The 12,723-nt window shown below is 38.7% G+C and overlaps 1 protein-coding gene across 1 annotated transcript; it reads right to left on the reverse strand.

The window, feature by feature from the left end:
* Positions 1–6,854: 6,854 nt before the first annotated feature.
* On the reverse strand, positions 6,855–12,391 carry LOC106085275 (vang-like protein 2-B). Its single transcript, XM_013249450.2, has 2 exons — positions 11,224–12,391; positions 6,855–8,234 (listed from the first exon to the last, which is right to left on the reverse strand). The coding sequence occupies exons 1-2, from the start codon at positions 11,956–11,958 to the stop codon at positions 7,254–7,256; spliced, it is 1,716 nt and encodes a 571-aa protein (XP_013104904.1). The 5' UTR covers positions 11,959–12,391; the 3' UTR covers positions 6,855–7,253.
* Between the last annotated feature and the right edge of the window lie 332 nt (positions 12,392–12,723).

Genomic DNA, 12,723 nt, shown 5'->3' on the forward strand with positions numbered 1-12,723 from the left:
AACCTAACCTAACATAACTACACCGAAGCAAAAAAGTTAAGACTTGAAAGAGTAAGGGTTGCTGCGTTTGCACAAGTGTGCTAAATTTACTAACAATATTGTGCTCTGATGAACAAAATTTTTTAATTGAACAAGTCTTAAAATTCAACAAAATGATTGGCCAACTGAACTATTTTTCCCTCTCTAGTTATGGTATGGGCAGCTGTGATCGCGGATTTCCACTATTTAACCATTTTCATCGAATAAATTTTGGAAGTTGTTTTGAACCCGAGCGCACGCAGACATTTCGGTCGTAGACCATTGACTTACCAACAAGTACGGCTAAGTCAAGAATGGCCAAAATTATGCTCATAACGTGACTGGCCAATCCAATGGACTATTCTATTTGCGACATTTTAGAGAGCAAGGTAAGGACTTACAAGTAAGAGCGTACCAAGTTGGGGCCGGGGCCGAATCTTACATACCCTCCACTATGGATCGCATTTGTTGAGTTCTAAGCGCTTTTAAGGCAAACAAAGAACATTGAAATTCGATTCGGACCATAAATGAATGCTGAACATTGTAGAAGTCATTGTGTAATATTTCAGTTCATTTGGATAAGAATTGGGCCTTGTAGGGGCTCAAGAAGCAAAATCGGGAGATAGGTTTTCATGGGAGCTGTATTAAGCTATTGAAGCTGTGAAGCTGTTGTACAAAATTTCTACCAAATCGGTTGAGAATTGCGCCCTCTACAGGCTCAAGTAGTCAAGATCCCAGATCGGTTTCTATGACAGCTATATCAGGTTATGTACAGATTTGCGCCTCATGCAAAATTTCAGCCAAATCGGATGAGAATTGCGCTCCCTAGTGGCTCAAGAAGTCAAGATCTAAGATCGGTTTATATTACAGCAATACCATATTATGAACTAATTTGAATCATAGTTAACACAGTTGTTGGAAGTGAAAGCAAAACACTACATACAAAACTTCAAATCGGATGAGAATTGCACCCTTTAGAGGCTCAAGAAGTCAAGACCCAAGATCGGTTTATATGGCAGCGATATTAAAACGTGGGCCGATTAAAACCATACTTAGCGCAGTTGTTGGAAGTGACACCAAAATACCACGTGCAAAATTTCAGTCAAATCGGATGAGAATTGCGTCCTCTAGAGGCTTAAGAAGTCAAGATCCAAGATCTATTTATATGGGAGCTATATCAAAACATGGAGCGATATGGCCCATTTACAATCCCAACCGATCTACACTAATAAAAAGTATTTGTGCAAAATTTCAAGCGTCTAGCTTTACTCCTTCGAAAGTTAGCGTGCTTTCGACAGACAGACGGACGGACGGATATGGCTTGATGACATGACGATCAAGAAAATATATACTTTATGTGGTCTCAGACGCATATTTCGAGGTGTTACAAACAGAATGACGAAATTAGTATACCCCCATCCTATGGTGGAGGGTATAAAAACTATGCCAGTATGAATGCGCTGAAGAGAGCCATAGTATCGGCAGTTTACATTCGCGCAGTTTGCAACTCGTTTTATGAAAGACTCAGAGCAATGGTAACGTTAAAATGTGGCCATATCGAGCAAAAGTGAATGGATTCTGAAATTTAGATTTCTTCCACACATTTTTGTCATTTGAACCATAAACAAAATATTTACACACAAAAAATGTGATGGTTTGAATTGGGAACACTTGGTGTCAGCCCTGTATATTCGCAGAGATTTTATGAGGAATTTGACTCAATGTTTTGCATACAAAATGGGAACAAAACAATTTACATCCTTTTTTACTTTAAAACTTAAGTACATTGGTGTTATCGCTATTTATTTTTCTTATGAGCTAAATAATGTACATAATAAACTTATGTATTTTTTTAATATTTTTTCTTCATATAAAATTTATTTATACAGTCTCCAGTGTTGTTATTTGTCTTGTTATTTAACAAAGATTTGAGTATTATTTTGTAATTTGTTATATTAAATTGTTAATTCGACTTGTGTTTGTAAGGTAATTTGCAATTTCAAAAAGTTATTAGGAGGGTCAGTTAAATATTTATATATATATATTATTTAATTTAAAAGATAAATAAAATAGTTTCGACTTAAAATAGATGTTATGTTTGTGATGATACATGGTATAAATTAGTTTTGTATCTTTAATAATGATAGGATGATTTTTCTAGTTATTTGTGATTATTATTGTGTCATTTAAGGAATCTTATGTTTATATCAAGCTTTTGTATAAATTGAGATTTTTTACCAGACTATAGTTTTGATATATATGTATTTTCAAGTGAGTATGGAAAGGTTTCATAAGTCATTTATTGGCAAGGTAAGTAAAGTCGTGCTAGTTATATGATCAATCGCAGTAAAGGAAGGAGTGGGGGATCAAACAATGTAACTACATAAGAATCAAATGATGTAAATAAATTCGTTTATAATTTTGAAGTCCTAGGAGAAGCACAAGAAATTGTCATGAAAATTAAATATGTTTGTTCATTTACTGTTAAGGTCGCTGTTGATGAAGAAATATTTTATTGCTGTTGCTTTTTTACATATCTTACGTGCCGCAAATATAAATTAACAAAGAAATTAATTCTTTTTTTGCTTTATAAGCATTTGTTGTTAAACTTCAAATACGATTTCTTCAAACTTCTATAAGCCTAAAACTGTGAATATGTTAATTTGTATGTCTTAACAAAGAGAAGCGAATGGCTAAAAAATTCATGAACCGGACCCAGTATAACTATGAGCACCACAAGGTTTTGAATGCGAGCTCCGATTTGTGTGGAGTTCATCGTTATCATGTAAAGCTCAGGAATTCAATTAAAAAAACAAGTAAAAAAGTTCGGCCGGGCCTAACTTTGGATACCCACCACCTCCGGTATATATGTAAACCAACTTCCATCAAAATTGCATACCTTATGTCCCATAGCAGTCATATCGAAATATGTTCCAATTTGGCCTAAATACTAATAAGTACAAGTCATTGTTTAATTGTGTGTAACAAAGTATTAGTCTTTTATAAGCTATATCTAAAAATAAACCGATCTGAACCATATACGACACGGATGTCAAAAAGCCTAACATAAATCACTGTGTAAAATTTCATTGAAATCGGATTATAAATGCGCCAAGACTTTATATCGAGATATCGGTCTACATGGCAGCTTTATCCAAATCTGGGCCGATCTGGGTCAAATTGAAGAAGTACGACGAAGAGCCTAACACAACTCACTGTCTAACACAACTCACTGTCAGCGACATCGGACAATAAATGTGCTTTTTATGATTCCAAAACCTAAAACCGAGAGATCGGTCTATATGGCAGCTGTATGCAAATCTGGACCGTTCTTTGCCTTATTGGAGAAGTATGTTAAGGGGCTTATTTTAACTCACTGTCTTAAATTTCGCCGACATCGGACAATAAATGCGCTTTTTATAGGCCCAAAACCTTTAATCGAGAGATCGGTCTATATTGCAGCAATATCCAAATCTGGACCGATCTAGGCCAAATTGGCCTAATTTCCAACAAAACCGGATAATAAATGAGGCTTTTATGGGCCTAAAACCCAAAATCGGAGGATCGGTCTATATGGCAGCTATATCCAAATCTCGATCGATCTGAACCAAATTGACGAAGGATGTCAAAGGGCCTAACACAACTCACTGTCCACAATTTCAGCAAAATGGGACAATAAATGTGGCTTTTATGGGCCTTAGACCGGTAATCGGAGGATCGGTCTATATGGCAGCTATATCCAAATCTGGACCGATCTAGGCCAAATTGACGAAAGATGTCGAAGGGCCTAACACAACTCACTGTCCCAAATTTCAGCAAAATTGGATAATAAATGTGGCTTTTATAAGCCTAAGACCCTAAATCGGCCAATCGGTCTATATGGGGGCTATATCAAGATATAGTCCGATATAGCCCATCTTCGAACTTAACCTACTTATAAACAAAAAAAGAATCTGTGCAACTTAATATCTCTATTTTTAAAGACTGTAGCGTGATTTCAACAGCCAGGCGGACGGACATGTCTAGATCGTCTTAGATTTTTGCGCTGATCAAGAATATATATATTTTATAGGGTCGGAAATGGATATTTCGATGTATTGCAAACGGAATGACAAAATGAATATACCCCCATCCTTCGGTCGTGGGTATAATAATCTGTATGAGATGAGCGAAAACTTAGTACTTGAAAATTTAAGGTCACTTTAATCCTGGTCCAGATGGAATTCCATCGAACTTTTTAAAGCATTGCGCTCTCGAAATTTCATATCCCCTTTGTACACTTTTCAACAGTTCATTAAAGCATGGACATCTGCCGGAATTGTGGAAGCAATCTTATATAAGACCGTTATTTAAAGCCGAAAATCGCAGTGAGGTTTCCAATTACAGGGGCATTTCAATTTTGAATGCTATTCCGAAGCTATTAGAGAAAAAATTTTGACTGACACTGTTTCACATCAAGTCTCTTCTATATTGTCTCTCTACCAACATGGGTTCCGGAAATCGAAATCGACTATAAAAAATATTTTAGAATTTACTTGTTTGGTTTAGAGCGCACAAAAAGCCGATTACTGGCTTAGGTGTATGTCCATAGTGGCATGGGGCGGATTATTATCTGCACCCTCTTTTCCACCTTACCTAAGCTAACCTACTTGTTTGGTCAACGATGGTTTTAAGGAACGCTACCAAACGGATACTATCTATACCGTATATATAAACCATTTGATAAAGTCAACCACAATCTTCTGTTAAAAAAAATAGACCTTATTGGTTTCAGTCCCTCATTACTAAAGTGGGTCAGATCATATCTGACTGGATGTACTCAAAGAATTAAATTTGGTACTGCAATTTCCAAATCAATTGTTGTCTCTTCAGGTGTTTCACAGGGTAGTCATCTTGGCCCTGTGCTCTTTTGTTTGTTCATAAACGATCTCCCTTTTACTTTAAAGCACTCGAATATTTTGATGTATACATCAAAGATCTTCAGATCGACGAGAGACTCTGAGGAACAGTGTTAGCCGGTGGTTTCTGTTGCCGAGAAATTTGAAAATTTAACTGTCGTTTCGTGAGGAGGATACAAAGAAAGTTCCCAGATTAAGCGTGTGGACAAAACGACGGAACAGCAAAGCAGACACGAAAAACAACCACTTTTGTTAGACGAATATAGCACTGATGAGAATGTGGACGGCGAGCGTGTCTCAATATGTCTTGACCCCGAGCCGCTTGAGTATTCTCGTTACCAAGCCGAATACAATTTGTGTGCCGACAACGACATATACATCGACAGAAATACATTATTATGGACCACAGGCTGTCACCAATGCACAGCAGCATGCAACCACCAGTGTGGGTGTACAAAGACGCGCCACTTTTTTCCAATAATAACGCTGGCGGAGGAGAGGTGGTCCTTGACCAGAAATGATCTTAAATCGATCCCGGTATGTAAACCAAAAAGCTGTGGGGATCTTCTGTTTTACCTCTCCTTATTTTTTTTTCGCAAAAAGACTATTGATATGAAAGATAAACAAACTTTGAAGAAATGTTTGTTTCAAAAGAAATTTGTTACAGCAAGTCAGGCACTGATCCGACTATATTTGAGAAGAATCTATTTGACCATTAATTAATTTAGTGAAAAACGTAATGTTTATCATGGTTCTGCGACTTTTTAATGTAGGATGCTTTATAAGATTTAATCGGTACTCATGATAAGGTAATGAACTTCTGTCCCACCCATTTCGACGGAGACAAAATAATAGAAATTGTTTTTGAACCGATTCTATCAAATCAGAATGAATATTGTAGTACGGTTCCCATACCACTGAACCGTACTCGAGTAAAAAATAATTAGTACAGAGTGTGTCCGAGAAACTTACTTATTTGAAAAAACTGCCGAGCAGTGAATTGGGCGAAAGTGGGGGAGTACCCATGTATGTTTCTCCCTCCAGTCCGTTGCCATCATGCTCTGGTCTAGGGAACAGCGGACCTTCGCCATCGAGAGCTTCTTTTCTAGCGGTCGCTCACTTGTTGCTATGCAAGGTGCCTTCCGCGAATGCGCAGTTACCGTGATCACGATCGAGGAATTTTTTCTTCCAAGCGTCGAAGAAATGAACGTTAAAATCGTTTGGTTTCAGCAAGATGGAGCCACACCACGAGATTCAATGAATTTGTTGCGACATTTCCCCGACCGTCTCATCTCTCTCAGAGGCGATATCCAATGGCCGATACGCTCTCCAGATTTGAGTCCGTGCGATTTCTTTTCATGCGGTTATTTGCAATCCCTGATTTAAGTCGATTGACCACGGACTATAGCACACCTCAAGAACAAAATTCGCGACGCCGTTGCCAATATCCCAACTGATATGTTGCAAAGAGTGGACACGAATTTCAAAAATCGACCTATTCTGTCTATGCGCTATGGAGGTCGCCATTTACCCGATGTCATTTTCAAGACTGCATGGAAAAAAAATGTGGTAGTCTATTCTCAAATAAAAAAAAAGAAAAATTAAAACAACAACAGAAGTTTCTCTGGCGCACTCTGTATTATTAAAAATCTATAAGTTGCAGACTGATTTGTTTTCCATTATTTTTCATAAGCGAACAACTTTTTCATGACAACCAATTGTGTACTCCAAAGTGCTAACTCTAAAAAGACCTTGCAAACTATTTTAATGTTTGCATGTTTAAGTACAATTGTGTACACTATACACATGTATATAAAATAATTCGAAGCTAGTTTTTATAAAATAGGTAGATTTTTTTTTGTAAAAAATGAGATACATTAAATATTAGAATACTATGTGTAATAAAAGGAGGGCAAGGACCAGCCGCAAAAATAAAAATAAAAATAAAGTAATACTATTGGAGGGAAATGCAAAAAGCATGATTGTGGCTTAAATGTTTTCCTTAGAGAAAATGAGTATTTTTCTACAGTTTTGATATGTGATTGAAAAGGAATTGAGTGAGTATTGGTTTTGTAAATGAAATGATTATGTTTTAGGAGATTACAACATGTCCACATGTTCATACACTGGGATTTTTTTTCTAGCTTTTGTTTTGAGCATATTAACGTTTTTGTTAAGTCTAAAAATGCCATCTAAAATAACTGACCTTAGCTTATGATTTCCAATAACATATTCAGCGTGTTCCTTTTTGATGTTCTATACGAACACATGCAAATAGGATGACTGAGTAACGTTACTGTGCGTTGGCGTTAAGGTAGGTGTCTGGGATTGCTGTTGTCATACCGATGTTTCTGAATTGAGTTTCAGTACAAACTTATTGCTCTTTGGATCGACTACCTCTTCGGCTATATTGAAATGAGGCAACTTGTGTATGGACACCATGAGAGATACATCAGTTTGTATCAGTTGAAATGTTACATCCCCTGCAACGGGGCGTGAAACTAGTTCATCACATATTAGCGACCACGACTGCACCCATCGTCGTTCTTTTTCACTTTGTAAAACCGGAGCTTCAGTAAGATATGGCTCCAGAAAGGCCCTTGGTGATAGGTCATGCTTCAAGCAGTGCGCTAAGTGTTTTAAAATACTTTCGAAAGTATGTCGCGGTTGTTGGCGTGTAACTCTTAAATACTTCTGCAAAGCTCTAGCCATTGAAGGGAAAACGGCCTGGGCTGCCTCATGTGGATCTAAGGGGACGGCTGGTGCGGGTTCATTGTGTATGCGTTTCACGTGCGTGAATGCCTCCTCGGCTGCTGTTATTAGGCGAGCCCTCCGCTTCTTTACTCTTCTTTCGTACTCATGTTCCTCATAGAAACGTTCATTATGAGATGAATCTCTTCGCCGTGCATTTGCAGCTAGTACTGCGCGGCTTTGGCTTTGCTGCTGAGAATTGTTAACACCGTCCACTTCATAGTATTTAAAACTGGTTGTTATTTTATTCCTCTGCGACTTCGATATGGGAATGCGTTCCAAATAAGGATTGTATATTGGGAAGTCAACGTAGTAACGTTGAAGGACCCAAACCGCTGCTCGCTGTATACTCAGTTGTCCCAGCGTATACGATCTTGAAACGCCATCGGGTGAGCGTATTATTTTAATATAATACATTGGCTGATTGTGACGTAGTTCCAAAAGAATCACAGCGATATAGTGAATAAAAAGCAATGTGTCAACCAAATTTGTGGCATAAGCAACTAGTGATTTGTAATCAACGGCATCTCCCCCGGTCTCCACAACAATTTTGGCGCCATTTGTAACCTAAAAAATAGGATTTAATCAAATTAAGTTGATTAAAAAATTATTTGAATAAAAGGGTACATTTATATTCAAAATAAAACTAATTAAACATAAGTTATTCTTTTAACACCTCATAGATATAAAGGAAGAAGTTTACAGCATGTAGCATTAAAATGGTTAAATATTCCTAGACTATCTATAAAGAAAATTAACTAAACGTATTCGATATGCATGATCGATCGTAATAAAGAAGCACCAATAATAATAAAACCTGGAAGAGCATTAGTAACATTAACCTTTTGTTTTATGTGTTTTTAAGAATGCTATTGCCACTAAAGTCCTTGCAGAACAAAACAAGGTATCGAAAATCCACATAAATGTGGAGAGAACGATTCAAAAATCGATTATAATAGTAATGTATGAACATTACAGTTTGGCGAATTTGTAGGACAATCCCATGTCAGCCGGTTGTACGCACCGGTTTGACCCGATGGAGTCCTACATCGACAAGGACTGCCACCTCAGTATACAACACACTGCAACAACAAATATGTGCAAATATATAGGGGGCAGAAATGGAGTGCTACCGATTCAAAGGACAACATTTCTGTTTACAATAAACTTTTTTTTTGTCCTGTACGGGATAACAATGGGCGCCGTTATCATGAGAAGCTCATCTAAGAGCTACTGGCGCGTCCACAGGTTTGCTGATGGGTGATTGATCCGTAGGAAGACGGAGAGCTGCAACTGCAGTGGCGAACAATCGGCGATATCGAGTGGAGAATCACATTCGGAGGTCGGGTGCACCAGTTATTTTTTGAATACTGAGTGCTTTTTATACTAGGTAAATAATCAATGCCCATCACGTTCCACTGGCGATTAGTCCTATGGATCGGATCAACGTTGCTTTTCTATTGGAGCTTGTAAATATGTGGTTACATAAATAACAATATAAATATGTTAGGTTAGGTTGAAGCGAGGGTGTAGATATTAACCCGCCCCATGATACTATGGAGATACACCGACGAATAAGAACATTTTTAGTTCAATCCCATGGCAGCCGGTTGTACGTACCGGATTGACCCGATGGAATCCTCCATCGGCAAGGGCTGCCGTCTCGGTGTAAAACACACTGCTACAACAACAACAACAACAACAACATTTTAAGTTGGGAATTCCGTGATACTTACAAAATCCTTAATTGTTTTCCATACCACTCCCCTAAGTTTGTTCATGTCTGGTATTGCGTCCCCACCTAAACACCGGTGTCTTTTAGCCACGAAAGCCGGGCAAGGACATACGAAATGCTCCAACGTCTCATCATCTTCTCCACATGTTCTTCATGCATCTTCTCCACATATGCCATCACTTGCCGCACCGATTTTGCATTAGTTGCCCTATGTGTCCCAATAGCTTTACTGACCTCCTTTTTACTTCCTTTCAGTAAAATAGCCTCGTCCTCTCACGATCTGGGTCGCTTCATAGGACTTTCGCCGTTCTACCGACTGTTTCGCTATTGTTGTAGCCACATATTTGTGGAGGTGGCGATCCTTGTCAAGCTCCTGTAGTTGAGCAAGCTTCCGGCTCAAAGGACCCATCGCCACGGGAACAGGGTGGCCATTGGCTATTTAAAGGCGCAAATAACTCGCCTTGTCATATCGAGCATCATAGGCAATACGTATTTGTGCAAGAATCGGTGCCACCCAGCCTCTCACTCTCCGCTCGATACCGCTGATTGTCCACGACTGCCGTTGCAGCTACTCCGTATGGAGCACTCCACTATCTGAAACCTGTGGACGCACCCGGAAGGACGCAGCTAAGCTTATTTTTTCACTCTTTCGCTGTTGCACAGTGTTACATGCGCGTTCGTCACCCACGCCCTTAAATCTGATTGCATTGACCCGAAAGTCTTCGGATTAACCAAGTTTATTGACAGTAGTTCTCTGTCCTTCACTGCCAAATCGTCTGCCCTCTCATTTCCCCTTACTCCGATATGACCCGGCACCCAAACGATGCGGATTGTGCCATCCTCAGAGAAGGCGTTAGTCTCCTTCTTACACTCCAAGACTGTTCGTGACCTTACCTTCTTATTGCTTTTATGACCATTTTACTGTCCGTAAAGATGTTCACACTCGACGTCTTCGCGTTAGTACCACACCACGCACTCCGTGATCGCCCGGAGCTCCACCTGCAGGACCTTATTATGGTCAGGTAGTAGAAAAAAAAAACAGATCTCAGTCCCTGGGTTCTCAATGTATAATCCCAGGCCCACTTTGTCCTCTAGCTTTGATCCATCCATGTATTGGGTTGCCCAAAAAGTAATTGCGGATTTTTCATATAGTCGGCGTTGACAAATTTTTTCACAGCTTGTGACTCTGTAATTGCATTCTTTCTCCTGTCAGTTATCAGCTGTTACTTTAGAAAATAAGTGTAAAAAAAGTATATTTGATTAAAGTTCTTTCTAAGTTTTATAAAAAATGCATTTACTTTCTTTTAAAAAATCCGCAATTACTTTTTGGGCAACCCAATATTATGATCTTCCATGGCAATACTAGGGTTTCGTCAATTCAAAACTGTGGCGAGGGTAGCAACAATATTAATATAAAGTGCCTATTTTTACCCTATTTTCTTGAAATGTATACGATCTTAAAACTTAACTTAGGCGCCAAGGTAGCCGAGTTGCTAGCGTGCTCAGATTGCCATTATGAGGTTCGTGGGTTCGATACCCCCAAGAGGTCTAGGTCTGTTGCTACTGTGGTTGTTGTTGTAGCAGTGTGTTGTACATTGAGGCGGCAGCTCTTGCCGATGAAAACTTTATCGGGTCAATCCGGTACGTACAACCGGGTGGCATGGGTACGTATCCCCTCACTAATACTGGCGATATTTGCCAAAAGGATTCATAAAATTTAATTAGGAGTACAAGGTACATATTTGTTGTATATATAATGAATGAATGAAAGGGATATTTAAACTTTTGACATTGAAAAGGTTTGCGTAGAAATTTACTTACCTGTACAATATAGAAAAGCCAGTAGGCAAACGTGCTCAACGTCACCAGCAGTAGTACTACAGCCCGGTACAAGAAAATGCGAGGCATGGTTGCAGCCGATCTACGCATAAAAAGAGCCCACAAACCAATAGCAAGCAGGAGCAAACGAACAGAAATCGAAATTAAGAGTCCCTTGCACTCGCTCCCACACGCTAGCAATTGAGTACGCACGGTTTGAGCTAATTCTGGATGATCAAAAGCCGAAGGAAAAAATCCCATATGCGGCATTACCACCATGGCTACTGGTGAGAAAAAGGCACCAAATCCCAGCAAAAAGGAAAATATCGACTCCAAATACCGACGGCACTTAAAACCAAATCCAGTTTCGTTCATCTCACGATGCCAAGCATTGTTTATATCCTCCATTGATATGCTCTGTTCGGATGTGTTGCCAGTTACGGCTGTTGTGTTTTCGCCCCAATTATCATCCTGAGGCAATATTTGGACTTCAATGATTTCCTGGCCATCCCGACCCTCCTCTCCAGTCATATTCACTGTCGTCTGATATGGGTTTAAATCACTGCTTCGATTACTTTTGGATTTAGAGTGCGAATTACTGCGATGGGAATGTCTTGTACGGTCTCGATGATAACCATTATTCACAGATCCCCCACCATTTCCACCACCGTTGTTGTTATGATTTCTGGAGCGTCTGGAACGCCCACTTTGTTCGGACTTGACGGATTCGTTTTCCATGGCCAGTTTAAGAAATAAATATCTCTTTCCACAAGCCAACACCAAACACACCCAATTTGACACCTGTAACAATTCCCGTAACAAGCTTGTAGCACTTTTTTCGTTGGGAAGGGTAAACGACGTATCTAAATGGAAATTCTTTCACACACACAAAAGCATTCACATAGCTAGCCACTCAACACTGCAGGTAATAAAATGGAACCACAGCAGTTTGTTGTCTGCTCGATTTTTCTTGTTTTCTTGTATTTGTGGAAAACAAGGGAGGACTTTTTATGAAAGGGGGGTGCGGTCGTTTATGTAGTTTCCATTTTTCTTTTTTTCATTGAATACACTCTTTTTTGCCATTTTTGTTTCAATTCACTCGATTACAAGTTGCTCATATTTGCATAATTTAAACAATTCATAAATTTTTATAAACAAAAAATTGGCAAACTAATATATATTTATCTTGTATGTGGATGTCTATGGTATAGAGTAGGGATCTAAAAGTCGATTTTACATTCATTCGATTGTTTATTAATATTGTCGAAGTCGATTTTCAGTGATACAAAAATCAATTTTTTCTCAAATTAAGTGCGGTATGCAACTCTGGCGAAATTTTCGTTGCCATAAGAAATGCATTGGCATATCCGGTTTAAAGAGCATTGTAAACGGGGTTCTAGACAAAATTGTAGCTACCCGAAATTTTGCTTACAGGTACGCAACTCAAATGAAATTTTCTTTGCATAACAGAGTGATATAATATACATTGGTGAATTTTTTGTT

This window comes from Stomoxys calcitrans, chromosome 5 (genome assembly GCF_963082655.1).
Source record: "Stomoxys calcitrans chromosome 5, idStoCalc2.1, whole genome shotgun sequence".
Lineage (NCBI taxonomy): Eukaryota > Metazoa > Arthropoda > Insecta > Diptera > Muscidae > Stomoxys > Stomoxys calcitrans.